The sequence below is a fragment of the Mus pahari genome, chromosome 5 (genome assembly GCF_900095145.1).
Source record: "Mus pahari chromosome 5, PAHARI_EIJ_v1.1, whole genome shotgun sequence".
NCBI lineage: Eukaryota > Metazoa > Chordata > Mammalia > Rodentia > Muridae > Mus > Mus pahari.
The window spans coordinates 31,748,857-31,765,972 of NC_034594.1; the positions used below are offsets into that span (position 1 = coordinate 31,748,857).

The 17,116-nt window shown below is 33.5% G+C and overlaps 1 protein-coding gene across 5 annotated transcripts in view; it reads right to left on the reverse strand.

The window, feature by feature from the left end:
* Positions 1-17,116, reverse strand: part of Gls (glutaminase) — a 74,784-nt gene that overhangs the window by 33,243 nt on the left and 24,425 nt on the right. For 4 of the 5 annotated variants that reach the window (XM_021197367.2, XM_029538856.1, XM_021197368.2 and 1 more), the window contains 5 exons: positions 13,528-13,586; positions 5,921-5,953; positions 5,777-5,835; positions 2,827-2,893; positions 2,239-2,289 (listed from right to left, as the gene is read on the reverse strand). In XM_021197367.2, coding sequence (XP_021053026.1) covers positions 2,239-2,289; positions 2,827-2,893; positions 5,777-5,835; positions 5,921-5,953; positions 13,528-13,586 — 269 coding nt within the window. Of the gene's footprint in view, positions 1-2,238; positions 2,290-2,826; positions 2,894-5,776; positions 5,836-5,920; positions 5,954-7,213; positions 9,202-13,527; positions 13,587-17,116 lie in introns of those variants that run through there. The other variant, XM_029538857.1, reaches the window with a different exon arrangement.

Below are 17,116 nucleotides of genomic sequence, written 5' to 3' on the forward strand. Positions count from 1 at the left end.
CCAGATGTCCCTCAACAGAGGAACGGATACAGAAAATGTGGTACATTTGTACAATGGAGTACTACTCAGCTATTAAAAACAATGAATTTATGGAATTCTTAGGCAAATGGATGGATCTGGAGGATAGCATCCTGAGTGAGGTAATCCAATCACAAAAGAACTCATATGATATACACTTATAGTAGCCCAGAAACTTAGAATACCCGAGATACAATTTGCAAAACACATGAAACTCAAGAAGAAGGAAGACCAAAGTGTGGATACTTCCTTCCTTCCTTCCTTAGAACAGGGAACAAAATACCCACGGGAGGAGTTACAGAGGGGAACAAAATACCAATGGAAGGAGTTACAGAGACAAAGTTCGGAGCAGAGCCTGAAGGAAAGACCATCCAGAGACTGTCCCACTTGGGGATCTACCCCATAAACAACCACCAAGCCCATACACTAGGCAGATGCCAACAAGAGCCTGCTGACAGGAGCCTGATATAGCTGTGTCCTTCGAGGCTCTGCCAGTGCCTGTCAAATACAGAAGTGGATGTTTACAGTCATCCATTGGACGGAGCACAAGGTCCCCAATGAAGGAGCAAGAGAAATACCCAGGGAGCTGAAGGGGACTGAAGCCCCATAGACCGAAAATCAATTATGAACTAACCAGTACCCTCAGAGCTCCTTGGAACTATACCATCAATCAAAAGAAAATACATGGTGGAACTTGTGGTTCTAGCTATAAATGTGGCAGAGGATGGCCTAGTTGGTCATCAATGGGAGGAGAGGCCCTTGGTCCTATGAAGGTTCTATGTCCCAGTATAGGGGAATGCCAGGACCAGGAATAGAAGTGGGTGGGTTGGGAGGCAGGGGAAGGGGAATAGGGGATTTTCGGAGGGGAAACTAGGAAAGGGGTTAACATTTGAAATGTAAATAAAGAAAATATCTAATAAAAAAAGAAATCTTAAAAAGAAAATAATAAAATGTTTGCATGTAAATGTTATCAAGGTAAGCAAAATAAAGCCAAGGGTATACTGAGCAATGGCACACTCGTCTTTCATGTTAACAAAGCCATGAGTTTGATCCCCAGCATTGAAATATAGCAATAACAGCATTAATAATTTACCTCACTAAACCCAAAGTTATCCATAAAACTAAAATTCTGTTCCCTCACATTTTATTTTCAATTAGCAGCAACCAAGGGGGAAGAGTAGCTTCCTTAATCAAGTTGTTACACTGGCCCACAGAGCAAAAGACTTAACAGGAAAATGGTTTCTAAAAGAAGTAACATTTAGTCACATATGGTTGAAACCATCAATCCCAGCATTGCCAGAAGTGTGAGTTGGAGGCCAGTCAGACTCATCGCAACAGAGAAAGGGGGCTTCAGATTCCTATTATCACTGCCTGACTAGGGAAATATTTTCAGAACTAAAATTTAAATTTCCATGATTAATTCTTAATTTACACTTAGTATTAATCAGAATTTTGCTTGTCAGGGAGGATTTAAATTCCCATTATTACTACCTATGTAGGGAAATACTGAATCCCCACTACGGCCCTCACACTGAGTAAATGGGAATCTTCTAAAGATACTATACAGTTAAAAATCAAAGCACCTTCATAGGTAGAGACAAATACAAAGTAAACTACAAAATTAAAAATGTAGTCCACACATCTCCACATTACAGCTTTATTAGATAAAAATTATGGGTTATGGAGGATTTCCAAGACTACTAAACTGATGTCTGTACCGTAGGAAGTTATATGTGTGGGAATTTCCCAACATGATAAAGATATGGAGAATTAACTTAGAGGCACAGGCATACTACATGACACTAGGCATGTGCTGAATAATTCTCAGCAGCAATGAAATCAGATCAAAAAATGCAGTTAGAGGATAGCAAGACAGCAAAAAAGAATGACACTTCAAAATGCTGCTAGAAACACTCTGAAAACCAAAGTTTTCCCAAGGCAAAATATAAAAACTAAATAACACAACAAGAGAAACCAGTTTTTGAAACTGTCCATCTTCATCTAAATGTATTTCTACACTGTTTCCCATCTTCCATTCTCACGTGTAGATTCTTAGGACATATGGACACGAAGCAGCCTTTCATAACATCCCTTGAAAGTCAATGGAAATTTAATTTCTCATAGCCTTGAGTCAGGATTTCTAAGACATCTATATTTTGTAAAATGTGATACAGCTATTTACTTATAAAGATAATTCATACAACTCAAAGTAAAGATTACCTGGAAATAAAAATCTAGTATCCCAACCATGTCTGTGCCTTCTGGAAAACACTGGAAAAGAGCAAAATCCAAAAATATGGGAAAGCAATGAAAAAACAGGGAAACAGGCAAACACAAAAAGAGCACACAATAAAATACATCAGTATTAACTTTAAGGTATATAAGATGTTTCACTTTGCCATCAGAATAGTATGGAGTTCATAAATGAGTATAATTATAAAATAAATTTACATCATGTTACATAAAATCCTAAATTCTATTTTAAGGGGCAAAGATTAAACAATTTGTGATTTATAATCATACAGAATCTTAAAGTTCTTTAAAAAATAAAGGTTTATTGACACTAGTCAGATATTGCACTTAAAAAAAGAAACAAACTGACCAGTATTTGCACTAATATAGTCAAATATTTTAATACTGCCAAATACATAAAATCAATTAAATATTAACATGAGTAATTTGCTAATAACACTGACTCAAGAGTGCTTTGTAAAAACTTTTCACTTTATATAATTAAAGGCTAATGTAGAGTTCTTAGATGTCATTTCATTAAATAAAAGTAACTTTGAATAGAAAAAATTGTAAAACCTTCTTTTCTTTTAAGTAATATCCTATTGCAAAATTTCGATCTCCACTTTCTCGTTCAGATTGAAACCTAGAAGAAAAAAAATTATGATTGCTCTTGAATTATATAGCAAAAGTACAGTATAAAGACGTGATCTAACACTCAGGACTATTGGATTCTCTCAACAGAACAGTTACATCCCCTTGGGTAGTAAGCCTTTTCTCACTATGAAAGGAGTGATATCAACTCATCCTTTCTAAACTTCATACATTCTGAACAAAGAAGTTAATGCCAAAATTGGCCATCACTTTCAGTGATTTTAAAGAAAATTAAAATGGCTTGTAGAATCACAAGCTATCTTGTAGAATCCTGAGGGAGTTGACAGGAATGTCAGGAACATAAAATGGAACCTGGAACAGTCACTGGATTAAAGTGTCATGATCCATGAAGCAGGAGCAATTACAAAAGTATGAAAATAGAACCTCCAGGACAATTCTTTTATTGTTGCTTTTTATTTTTCAAGACATTGTATGTCACCCTGGCTGTCCTCTAGAACTTGCTTTGTAGACCAGGTTGGCCTTGAACTCAGCAATTCGCCTGCCTCTACCAGTCAAGTGCTGGGATTAAAGGCGTGCATCACTATAGCTCAGATGTGAAGTATTTTTTAATGTTATGTGTGATTTGTCTGCATATATTTATGTAGCACTTGTGCGCTTTGTTTCCATGGTAGTCAGAAGAGGTCACCAGGTCCCCTGGAAGACTAACCACAGATCTTACCCATGAGCCATCTTATCTTTCTAATAACCCTTGGGACCAATATTTTAGAGGTATTAAATGTCAAAACAAAAAACACAAGCTGGAAGACTTAAACAAGTTTTCCAGTCAGATCTGTATTTGAAAGGATAATTCTGACAGTAGTTGGGGAAAGGGAAAGAAAAAGGAGTGAAATAGCAGACTACTGAAATGAGCTGAAGAAAGCCTGCATTCAAGTAGGAGTTATATGGTCAAACATAAACCTTTCACAGGAAACAGAATCGACATAGAAGTCTTGCCTTAAAGCTTTCTATAATACAGTCTACAAAGAGATCCCTGGGAGAGTTAAAGAGAATGAATTACCATGAAACTAGAGTCCACAAGCAGAATATTATTTCTGCTGAGTAGTCACAGAAATGAGTGACATTCAGTATTAGTTTTAACATGTCTATGGTAAGAAAACAGTAATAAATGTCTAAAAGCTCTTAACCTGTTTTTCCCTCCTTTCTTTCCTGGCACTAGAGAATCGATGAGGCACTCACATGAGTGCTCTACCAATGAGCCATCATTTCCCCAGCCCTCCTTTTACTTATCATTTGGAGACAGTTTTGCTCAGTTATCCAGGCTAGCCCTAACAGCCTGCGGATTAGCTAGGATTTGCCTGTGCTACAAGGCTCAGTTTGTTAACAAACGAACAAACAAACAAACAAACAAACAGAACTTAACTTCCTGAAAGAACAGAACTCCTTATGACATCTCCCGAAAGCTTCCTGGCTAACCTAGGTGGCAGCAGCAACCCTTGGTCCTTCCAAAGGAAATAACCCGTCTGTCCTGCTCTTTAAAAGCCTCATCTTCAAAAATAAATTAATAAACAAAAATACAATCCTCACAAAAGAAAAATTTAAATGTAAGGATCTAGAAATTAAACTGTTCTGCTTTAGAGACTAAACAGTAACAAATATACAAATTTGATTAGCTCAAATTTGATTATGAATGTCTAAATGACATTCATTTGAGTTAACATCATTTTAGAAAATTATTAATGTTCCATTCTTGAATGTATTATGTAAGTTAATGACAAAGCTGAAGAGGTGGCAGAGTGTTTGAGAACATTTGCTGCTTTTACAGAGGAGCAGGGCATGGCTTCCTTAGTTGGTTCACACTAACTTATCTCCAGCTCCAAGGGATCTGATCCCCTTTTCTGGCTTCCATTGGCATCCTAACACAGACACGCACATACCTTTTAAACACACAACTTATAAATAATATATATACATATATATGTGTACACACACACACACACACAAGTATAAACAATATCATGATTTCAAACGATTCAGCAAAAAAAAATCTGGATATATCTCTATTTACAAACATCTAATTATAAACAATCTCTCTCTCCCCCACTTCTCTCTCCTCCCCTGCCCTCCCACCACCCATAAAGGAATAGGCTGGGGAGATGGCTCACTTGGTAAAGTGCTGAGATCTGAGATCAAGTTCCCAGAGCCCAACTAAAAAGCTAGCATGGTGGTACTCACTGACTTGTAACCCCAGAGCTCGAGGGACAGAAACAGGGAGACCCCTCAGACAGCCAAATCAATTGTTTCTAATTCAGTGACAGACTGTCCCAAAATAAAAAATAAATGTGGACAGCAACTAAGGAAATACACTCAATATTAAACTGACAGCCATACATATGCATATCTAAGTTCACACCCACAAAAATACAACAAAATACACACACACACAAATTAAGATCTTTACAAATGAAAAGAACAGAAGAGACAAGACATATCCTTTGTTCATTCTTTCAATTTTTCTGTAGACTGAAACTTTCAAACTAAAAAACTGGGTTAAAAAAACTCAAGTTAGTCAGGCATAGAGAAATGAGGTAAGACAGGTATTAGAGTCAAAAGGAAAACAAGCTCAGGTATTTTGAGATAAACCTGAGGTTGCTTCGGACTCTACAGTTATCAATATAACATTTATTAAAACTTTTGAAAAGCATTTTTCAATGTTTCTTAGACCTGATTACCTTCTAATGACCAAATTCTGAATAATTACCTATTCACTGAAGTAAGTTCTAGGCCTCACACATACATACGTGTGTCTATGTGAATGTGTTTACATAAAAAGTAAAACAGTATTAAAAATTTTATAGTCAGTTAATTTAAAGAATTTTGATCAAGTGTAAAAACCCAAAATACAAATTAGACTCACGTTGCATTACTGAATCCAACATATTCATTACCAGCCATCTTATTCAAAAATTGCATCACCTACAAACCAAATCAGAAGTTTATTAACCAAAATTAACTACTGGAGGAACATTAAGCATAATCATAGTCTGGTGTTAATACTTACGTAGTCAAACTTCTCAGCATTATTTACTCCTTGCTGAAAAGAAATGAAAGGCAAGCATTTTAATACAGACACGACACATGTTGGGAATGAGGCTAATACATACATACGTCAAGCCACTACCATTGTAATCAATGCACTGCACAGTACTTTTACATCTAGGAAATCCTTCTAAAGTAACTTTATATTTAAACTTTTATACATGTCAATACCCATATGTTGAAAAAAATAAAAAATTACAAAGGGAATATATATTTTAAAAATCTATTTACTAATCCCAGAGTTACAGAATACAAGTTATGCTGGAAACCCCTTATCTTTGAAACAGCACATGATTTGTTTCAAAAACTTAAAAGTTCACCCTTAAAACGTAATTAAGAATTTATAAAACATGATTTTCAGTTAAGAAAAATGAATTTTTAAAAAAATCAAACTCTTTAACCATTATTGAGTTAGAAAACTGAGTTGTTACAAACTGACCTATTCTACTTCTAATATATGCAAAATACTGGCTATATTATACTAACATGGAGAAAGTTCTATCCTCAGTAACTCTCAATTATAACAATGTTTGAGTTAAATAATTTTTACTACACAGTTCTAAAAATTATCTTTTATTATATTTAACATTATGCCAATTCAGATTGTGGAAGATGTATTGTTTCATTACTTCTAGCAAATGTCATTAGAAAAACGCCTAGGTAGTGGAGATCAGTTCAAGTAGCCAAATGGTTTCATTTTACCTCGACGAAGTTTACAAAGCAGTAAGCTGTAGATCTGAAATCAAACGTATTAATTGGTGATATGCACCCAATAGAAACAATACATCTCTAATTTCTAAAACAGGATTCAAATAAAGTAATTTGACAACCATTTAAAAAAAGCAATTTGTTAAGAATCTATGCTCAAAGTTCCAAAGTATTGTAATTTGGAATGTTGTTACAGGGACTTTGTTCCAGTGTCATCTACTGAATAAAGCCAGGTCCATTCTCCCTATGAGAAGGTCAAGTTATGACTGATAAATATTTAAAACACTACAAATGAAGTTATTTAAGAAAGTACAGTCAATCACAAGTATATAACCAGAACAAGAAGCAACACCAAACTATGTGACCAAAATCAGACATTAACAAAACTTAACAATGTAAGAGTAACTTAATGACAAATAGATTGAAACCCCTATATATTTTTTCTAAAGCACCCCAACATTTTAAAAACTTTCTTATACCAGAATTTAAAATGTAGACATGTAACTCCAAAGCTGTTCAATGAAAAATAATTAAAAGAAGAAATTACCAACTTCATTGAACTGTTGCAGTTGTCAAAATATTCCATAGATCCTAATGCTGTAAAATATGTAACAACATTTAAGCCACAAAAACCTTTTCAACCTCAGAAAAAGCACAAAAAGAAAAAAAAAAAAGCACAACTTTTGGAAAGGATGTCAGCATTTATAATGTGCTGTCGCATGGATAGATCACTGATTACACAACTTATCAATATGAAACAAACAAGTTACATTGAACTTTCATTCTATGACCTAAGCGGAACCCTGTAAAATTCATAGAAATTTTCTTTGTTGAGCTATCAAATATAAAAAAATTTAAAAACAAAAACCATTTCAACTCTAAACTTGCTCATATACTTGGTCTATTTTATGGCTTACAAATTAAATTTTGCCTTTAAATTGTTTCAAAAAAATCTTTATTATTTATTGCATCCAGTATCTATTTCTAAATGATGTTTTTAATAGGCACCTGAAATGCCCTAAGAAGATTTATACAAGTGGGGGAAAATAAAAAAACTGGATGATCATGTGGGCTAAAGAGTACCTCTTTCCCATTTAAATATAATACCATTTGATTAGTTTTTGTTATTATCTACCCTGAAAATATTGTTTAACCTAAATCTTTACATATTAGTTGTCCCCATATATCTTGAAAAGGTTTCATGTAACAGATCAGACAAATGAAACCTAACTTTAATATTTTAATTTTGAAGTGTTACAGTAAAAGCTTTTCTTCAAAGCTCTTAGGAGCAAAACAAATATACACATAAAAGAGTAAATGTGCACTGACAAACTGAAGATAAACTGAAAGAATTAAAATCAATTTGCTATGGCATAGTAAGTTGAAAGGGGTGAAGGAACAGACATTATATAACTGAAGCAGGGACGAGGTAATAAACAAGGCGGGTTATTCTATTTCATTCATGATTGGATTTATCAAGGTAAAATGTTTGAAAAAAAGATGACTTGTTAATCATCTTACATGCTAATTTGTAATATTACTTTTTAGAGCATTTTCTTTGGTCTTCAAAAGCATAACCGATTTTAATTCATATGCAAATTTATACTTTCTAGTGCCAGAACAGAGTAAGAATTCTCACCCTATAGTTTATATAGACATTCTTGCTCATAGCTAATGTGTAGACTGACCAGAACAAGGTTTGTTAGAGCAATATTACCTAATCCTTTACATACCTGAACCTTATCACATAGCAAGCAATATTGTACTTAAGCTGAACTTTTCAAAGCCTCATTTCAATTATTTTGAACCCTGAATGGCAATAACCTACAATACTGTTACTGGTAATACAACTTAGAACCAGGTACTGAGTGATTGATTCAGAGACTCAAAACCGCTAACTTCAGTACTTTAAAGTATTGTCTCATTATACATACAAAAGATGGCCTTTCATCTGAACAATGGGAACTACCTAAACCCAAAAGCAAATTATTTTAAGAAGGGCATATAGAAAATAAATATGGAAAGTAATTAATATTCTCCAACTACTAATGCTTCTGCCCTTAATCCCTCATGGACCAGGATATGTTTACTTCAGCATAAAGATCAAATGACAAGCATTGTTACATGTTATATTATTTTAATTCTAGAAAATCTCACAGAAATTTATAGTAAATATAATTGGAAGAATTTTTAAGAAACAAAACTGGACAAAATATATTTAAAAATTCTAATGTATTGACTAAATGTTCTAAAAGCAAACCATGGTCTGTTTGAAAAGAATAAAAGAGAGTAGAAAAACATATAATTTAACTTCTATAAACATGCCTATTGAACTATAGAATTGACATCTCTTGAAGCAAAGTGTAAGTGGGAATTTTTTAACAAAGGTGAAAAAGCTTTACTCTGTCTATTAAAACAATTAATTTAAGTGCCAGGGAGATGGCCCAGGGTACAAAGCTTGCAGCATTAGAAAAAATAAATTGAAAGCATTATAAAGAGGCAGGAGGATTTCTGAGTTCCAGGCCAGCCTGGTCTACAAAGTGAGTTCCAGGACAGCCAGGGCTATACAGAGAAACCCTGTCTCAAAAAAAAAAAAAAAACAAAAAAAAAACAAAAAAAAAAAACAAAAAAACAAAAAACAAAACCCTGAAAGAATGTCAAAGTATTTTTATATCTGGTTTTATAACACATTCATGAATGAATTCACACATGTAACAAATATACTTGGCAACACTAAAAATGTCTCATTAAACAGCCAATGTTAATCAGTTATTATGAAACATACTATAGGCATAAAGAGTGAGCGTGCTAATTAAATATTAGAGATCACAGAAGAAAAAGGAAAAGGTGATAGAAAATGATTTTATAAAATAGTTTTGGTTTGATCTTGCCACAGAAAATCATCTGTAACTAAACATTACTACACTCCAAATCAGTATAAATAAAAAGTAAGAAGGCTGTTCTAGATCTGGGTTTCAGGGCCATTTGGAGACAAAGCCCTGTTAGCTCTGACTGTCCCAGAACTAAAGATGTAAATACTGCTGCAGAGTGCTGGCATAAGGACATGAGCCTCTGTGCCCTGCTAGGAGCTAGTATTTTTATAAATTATTTCTAAAAATAAAGGAACAGAACAATTAAGTTAGTTGGAAATAATCTACCTTTCGATTAAGAGGAAAAAAAAAAAAAGAATCCCTCAAATGTGTCTCAAGTAAATACAGCACTAAATTCCTGTGCTAATTGTACCAAGCCTAGGGCATCATGCACTACTACTTGTACTACTAAAGCGACAGACCATCTCAGAACGCAGGCTTTACAAGATACCTGCCAGATTACAGCTAATAGGGCAAATGGAGAATAGCATATAGATCAATTAAACTTGCCTTGAGTTTATGGAGCAACAATTTAAAATGTTTAATTTTTAATTAAAAAAAATCACTCCTTCTTAAAACAGAAAATACACCCCCACACAAAACCAAACTTTTTAAAGTAATAAAACTTAGAAACAACTACTAGAAGAGACATAAATATAAAAAGCCATGTGGTTTACTATATTTCTAAAATTGAAAAAATGCAATAGTGACAATTATTTTGTAATGTTGCCCTCAGTTTCCCAGCGCAAGGCATCATACTTTAACTTTTAAGCTAAAATTAGGTAAAGTTTTTAATCACTGAAAACCAAAACATGTGAAATATGCTTTTTTACCTAAACATAACTATTTCTCTTATTTTTATTCTTTTATTTAAACCAAACAATCACACATTATCATCATGAAATCAAACAGACTGAAACAAAACTACTCCCTTAAAGTTAGTAGCTACCAGAGGAAAAAGCGAATAATAGTAACCCTTATGCCTTTTTAATTATGTGCATTTTAAGTGTAAAATTACATTTGTTTTTAAAAAGGTATTTACCTATATAGCTTTGTTTAAAATTTTAAATATTGGAGTTTTCCTATAAGCTTAGTGGTTAAGAATTAATGCAACAGGTTCCTTCTGTCCAAATCCTCCTTTTTCCACAATCTGCTAATCCTTTTGAACACTTGCTCTGCCTCTTCCCCCATTTCCTGAGGATCACCACCAATCCTACAAGGAAAAAATATCAATACTACAAAATTATGAAATAAAGAGTCTTACTAAAGACTCTACTTTTTTTTGGAGGCGTGTAACATGAGATTTGTTGCAATGGTACCATAACAAAGCCCCAAACTGGAAAGACAAAAACAAAAAAAAATCAACATCAAAACATCTTAAAAAGATCTTAAAAGCATGATTACCTCTAGCAGCCATAGGAATGTGCATGCTTTAGGCACTCAAGTTTAAGTTCCTCGGAGCCTGTTTGTGCCCAGATAGCAGGCACCAACTAGTGTTTAAGTAGTGACTACATATACACATTTAAAAAACGGATGCAGCCTTTAGGCAAACAAATCACTATCTGTGAATAAGCTACAATAACACAGTATTTCTGCCTTTATAACTGCTAATGTCAAAGATATCAGTAATTGAAATGGCAATCACCTGTTATATATAGCACAGTAAATTCTAATAAATGACAGAACTCAGACTGAGCTCAAAACCAGATTCTACTGATGATAAACCCATCCAGTGTCCATTCCCAATAAGGAAGACAACTGGGCTCTTTGGCTATGATTTTATTACCTCATCTTCAAATAACTACCAAGTCATCAATGTCTTATCATACAAAGACTGCATACAGATACTTAATAAATCTACTCTTTCTTTAAAAAAGGCTAAGGAACGTCTTTTTTTTGAGGGCAGTTTTACAGCTCTATCATGCTCTATCTTTTAATATTTGCATTATGTTCAATTAAGAAAAAAACTTGTGCAACAGTCTGAAAGTAGAGACTCAAAGATAATGAGCTTAAATATGAATTAGCAACTTTCCTGGTAATTTAAAATCTTACAAATTTAAAGCATCAAATTTTCAAATACAAGATGACTTTTCTGTACTATTAGACACTGAACCGCATCTATGTCGTCTTTGTTTCTTTATTGTTTCAAATTATGCTAATGTGGATCAATATGGTTCATGACATATGACTGACCATGATAAACGACAGTAATGAAATGATGGCAAGTATGACAAGGCATGCAATTTCCACATGCAACAGCATATCAATGTACTTGACTGAGCCCATGGATCATTAACAAAAGGATTTTAACTGCATGCAGTTAAGGAGGGGTTTGGTAAATCATTTACATCTGTCTGCCATCTAAAGAGAAACCTATTGGTGTGCAGTGTTAATCTTCTCCAAAGTGACCACCCCCTTTGTGACAGGATCTTACTTCCCGTAGCATGGTCTCACTCTCTTCAAGCCTCCCAGTCTACCCTAAGTCACTATATAGCTGAGGAACCTTGAAGTTCTGACAGACCCACCACTGTGGCAGTTTTTAAGCTGGAATTCGTGAATCATCTTTCAGAAGATTAGGGAACCCATTAAAATATCATGGAATTTGGGCATTTTGTGAAGATCCAAAAATGGTTTAGAGCCATTCTAGTGGTATTTTAAAGCTAAGCATTGGCAGAGATTGTAGGTTAACTTTCCGTAGTTCTTATTTATTACTTGCTCAAATCTGAATTATTAACGAGATTTCTCATTGTAACATTTACTGAACTCAGTTTATTTGTGTATATTTCAGACTTAAGACCCCTAAAGGCAGGGCCCTGCTTTGTATATAACTGCATTACTATTTTCAACAGTAATCTTCACCTCGGTATAACTAGATATAAACCAGCTACATTAAAAGATATCTGGCTATAAATCTACTTTATTAGAGTTAAAAAAATTAAGTGGGCCAATGCTTGTAATTCACTGCCCTAAAATAGACATATATCTTAAGAGAGTAATTTTCTGTTTTAAAACTCACTGACAGTTAACATTGGTCTTCTAGAATAGCAATTAAATTAATTTTTGTAACTGGGCTCTAAGCCTGTAATTTACCCTTTAGCATTCTGTATGTATTCAGAGTACCCCATCTAGAGTACTGCATGTTCAAATCCATGAGTTATGTTTGGTTCTAACCTGGAACGGACAGGCACAAATTTACTGGCGAACATATAAGTGTCCCAAACATAAAATATATTTTAGTAAGTAACACAACCAAAAATTTAAAATAAAATAAAAAAAAAATGGGAAACATCTGAAATTGTGTGAAAGCACACAAAGAACCATTTTGAAATACTTATTTCAAAACTTTAGCTTCCAATTATTAAAGTGATACAAACACTAACATAAATAAGTCAACATACAATGCAAACATCAAAACTTAAGTAATGTAATAATTGGAAGAAGGCTTACTTCTTTTACTTATGGCATGATATAAGTAAAACAAATGAAACAAATTTAAATGAGAACTGTGATCCCAGCTTATGAGGATAAAACAATTTATTGTTTTTAATATAAAAATATTGTTCTAAACTTAAATTAGAGCATTGCTCCCATTTATTAATAAAAATGTCATATAGTAAAATGCTTCTGCTATCATTTATTCTTCCTAGAAGCAAAAAAAAAAAAAAATTAAAACATTAAAAAGAAATACTTCAACTCCCACTGATCTGTAAAGTTCTTAAATCCGTGCCAAAGCTTTATATCCAGAAGTTAACTAACACTTGGGATTCATGTTTTTCCCAACTAATGGTTGGGAACCATGTTTTTCATTTTGTCCTTGAAATGACATTTGGGGGAGGGGAGATAAATAAAATTCCTAACCCAATATAACAAGACTATTTTCTCAATTCCAAGAGAAAACTTATCATCATAGTCCTATATAAAAAATACAACATATGTTTATTACTTATTTACTAAAAAATTACTAGGTTAAAAAGAAATGTCAACATTTTACCTTTATTAGTGAAGTCACAACAATTGCTCCAGCATTTACCATAGGATTATGTGGTTTATCTGTAAAACATAATAGTGACAGCATTGTTTCAAATACTTTGATCCACTTCCTTGGATGGATACATACTTTTCTGTAGGGAGAATTATTTGGAGTAAGGCACATATCAAACCAGTTGTTCACACCCAGAATTATGCTGATAATCACACAGTTAAAACAAGAATTCATAGAACATTCTGCAAAAAGTAATGATAAAAGCCCTTCAAATACTGTAATCCTGCCACTTCACCCGATCTTTCTCTACATGTGTAAGTAGACACCGGATCTCTATCTCAGTTATAATGATTGAATGTATCTCAAAGTTACTATTATTAAATCTCAAATATGCATACAAATAGCTAACACCTACTAAGTACTTAGATAATATTACCATATTAAAAAAAATAATCTTTGAAAAAGCCTATCTGGTATAATCCCAATTTTACCTTTTAAAAACATCCTGTACTTAATGCAAATATATGCATGTATATACATGTGCATTTATATAGACACTGAAGAACAAAATATAAATACTAGTGCTATACCTAAAATGGTAAGATTTCAGGAGATTTAAATTGTATTCTCTATACTTTCAATACTTCTTGACAATGAAGGATACATATGGCTATCCTGGAACTCACTTTGTAGACCAGGCTGGCCTGGAACTCAGAAATCCGCCTGCCTCTGCCTCCCGAGTGCTGGGATTAAAGGCGTGCGCCAACACGCCCATTTTATGTCTTTGCCTACATGTATATATCTGCACCACATGTACACCTGGTATCTAAAGAGGCCAGAAGAAGCTCTTCTGTGTTCTGTCACTTATTCACCAGAGCTAAGACATTAAAAATGACATGTATATGTCTACCAGTGGATCAAAGAATCAAGAAATATAGTATATAATAAAGGAATATTATTCAGCCTTAAAAAATAAGAAAGCATTTCATTTACAGTAACACAGATAAACCCAGACGATATTACAAATAGTAAAGCCAGGTACAGAAAAACAAATCTTCTTTATGTAGACTCTAAAGATGTGGAACTCAACTATCATTTTCTGATAGTTGTGGGGGCTGGAGAAATGGCTCAGTGGTTAAGAGCACTGACTGTTCTTCCAGAGGTCCTGAGTTTAATTCCCAGCAACTACATGGTGGCTCACAACCATCTGTAATGGAATCTGATGGCCTCTTCTGGTGTGTCTGAAGATTGCAACAGTGTACTCACATAAAATAAATAAATCTTGGGGGGGGGGGGAAACAAACAAACAAGCAAGCAAACAAACAAACAAATGCTAGTTGCTACCATGGCTGTAGGGGTAGGAGAAAAATGTTGTTCTAAACTTAAATTAGAGCATTGCTCCCATTTATTAATAAAAATATCATATAGTGAAATGCTTCTGCTATCATTTATTCTTCCTAGAAACAAAAAAATTAAAATTAGATGAGAGCAAGCCCAAGTTACATACTAGATTATAATAGTAAGCTTCAAAATTGCTAAAGAAACAATTTTGTGTTCATGCTATAAATAAAGTCTGTGAAGCAATTCATGACAATTTGATTCATCCTTCTATGGTGGAAAGCACACATTGTATTCCATCAATGCTTATAATTGTTAATTACTGTAAGAAAAACTACATTCTAAGTTATTTACCATAAAGGCTAGTTCTAAATATTAAAAATCTATTGTTAAAATCTAAACACTATAATATAATAAGATTCTACTTTCCTTAAATAATGCTGAACAAGAGAAATATGCTTTCCCTGAACATACATAAAATGATATAACACTTCCTTTTTCTGAAGAAAGCTATATTGTGTGTGTGTGTATACCAAGATGAAATCAACAAAGCAAAACACTTCCAAATATTATCAACCTGAAAGAACAGCTCCAAGCAAAGGAAAATGAGAACACAGAACTCAATAATGAAATTACTCTACATATGTACTTGTATAAAACCTTGTTAATCTATTATTTCAGATTTCTTTTGTTTGGTCTTATACAGTCTCAGGTTTAAATTCTTGGAGCTAGAAGGCAACCAATGTGTGTATATCCATACACACTCAAGTATTTGATAAGTATCAAGCAAATGCTTCATAAATTGCATCCAAGACTTTTTCAAAGAACAACAAATTATTTCACAGCATGTAATCTACTGATTCCTCTACAACTCTGGTTCAGTGTCAAATATCTAAAGTAGAAACTGGTAAAGAAGAACAGCGGCATTATTGCAATGCAAAAGCACTCCAACTAAGACTTAGGAACATGAAACTGTTTCTTTCCTGAAGTATGATAAAAATGAAGGCGCCAACAGAAATAACAACTGTGATACCATTTAAAGTATTAACAGGTGAAACATTTGCAATTTATGGACAGATTCTTCATTTTAACAAATATCTATTTGAACTTTGCAATAAAGCTGGAACATTCTTTCCTATCTTTTTACCTTCTGTGTTTACTTTTCTACTTTCTACTTACTATACATAGCTCAGTCTTGCAGTGTTCACAGTTTCCCCAATCACTGAAACTCCACTCTTTCCCATTAACTCAGCTCTACCATCTTACAGAAACTAACTTTTCTGTCAAATCCTGTGTACAAATAATGTATTTTGGCTTTGCTAATTAAAGATCATTAACAATATGCAAACCATGAATTGTCTTCTAAATGCCATTATCAGAGGTAATATGATTATGAAAAGCTTAACTCTGCCTTCTACTATCCTATATAAGATGTACTTTGTAAATCTTTCAGTATTACCTAAATAAATTACTCCAAGAACCAAATCCCTTGCAGCTTGGGGCTGATTATGCAACAAGGCTATATAAATATTAGTTGGCTAACTTATCTCTATAGACTAGAAAAGCATGGGGCAGCATGATGGCTTAGCAGGGTAAGTGCTTGCTCTGCAAGCCTGAGGCCCTGTGTCTGATCACTGCAACCGATGTAAAGAGGTTGTAATGTGAATGAGAGACCTGACTCCACAGAGTTGTCCTCTGACCTTCGTATGTACACTGTGGCATGTATATACCCATCACCCCACAACTCATCACTCACGTACATACCATAAAAATAAATCAAATTAAACCTTCCCTAAGAGATGTTTTCCAAAATTGCCATCAAAATAAACTTGTTTCCTCACTCACGATGACAGAAAGCACCAGTCAACTCCAACTACAGGACAAAAATTTGTACTTTACTCTTCAAAAGAACATGTAATTACAGAGTAACTACCACCACTGCTTATCTATTTATCATCTTTATATTAATCTTTATTATTATAATCTTACATAGCAAGAAAGATATTTTTAACCATGGAACTCTGAATACAGTTACAAACACATTTGTTTCTATACAATAAATCTAATAGTAAATTTTTAAATATGAAAAAGATCTCTAAACTGTTTTGTGTTGTGGCTGATATAAAACAATGATTCAATAGCACAGCATCCCTTCAGAACTTGGAAAGGTGGATAGACAAGCCCTCTTGTTTTATATTTTAATTCTTATGAGAAATCAGTACTAAAATCTTGAGTTCTCAACACAATCTTTTTTTTTTTT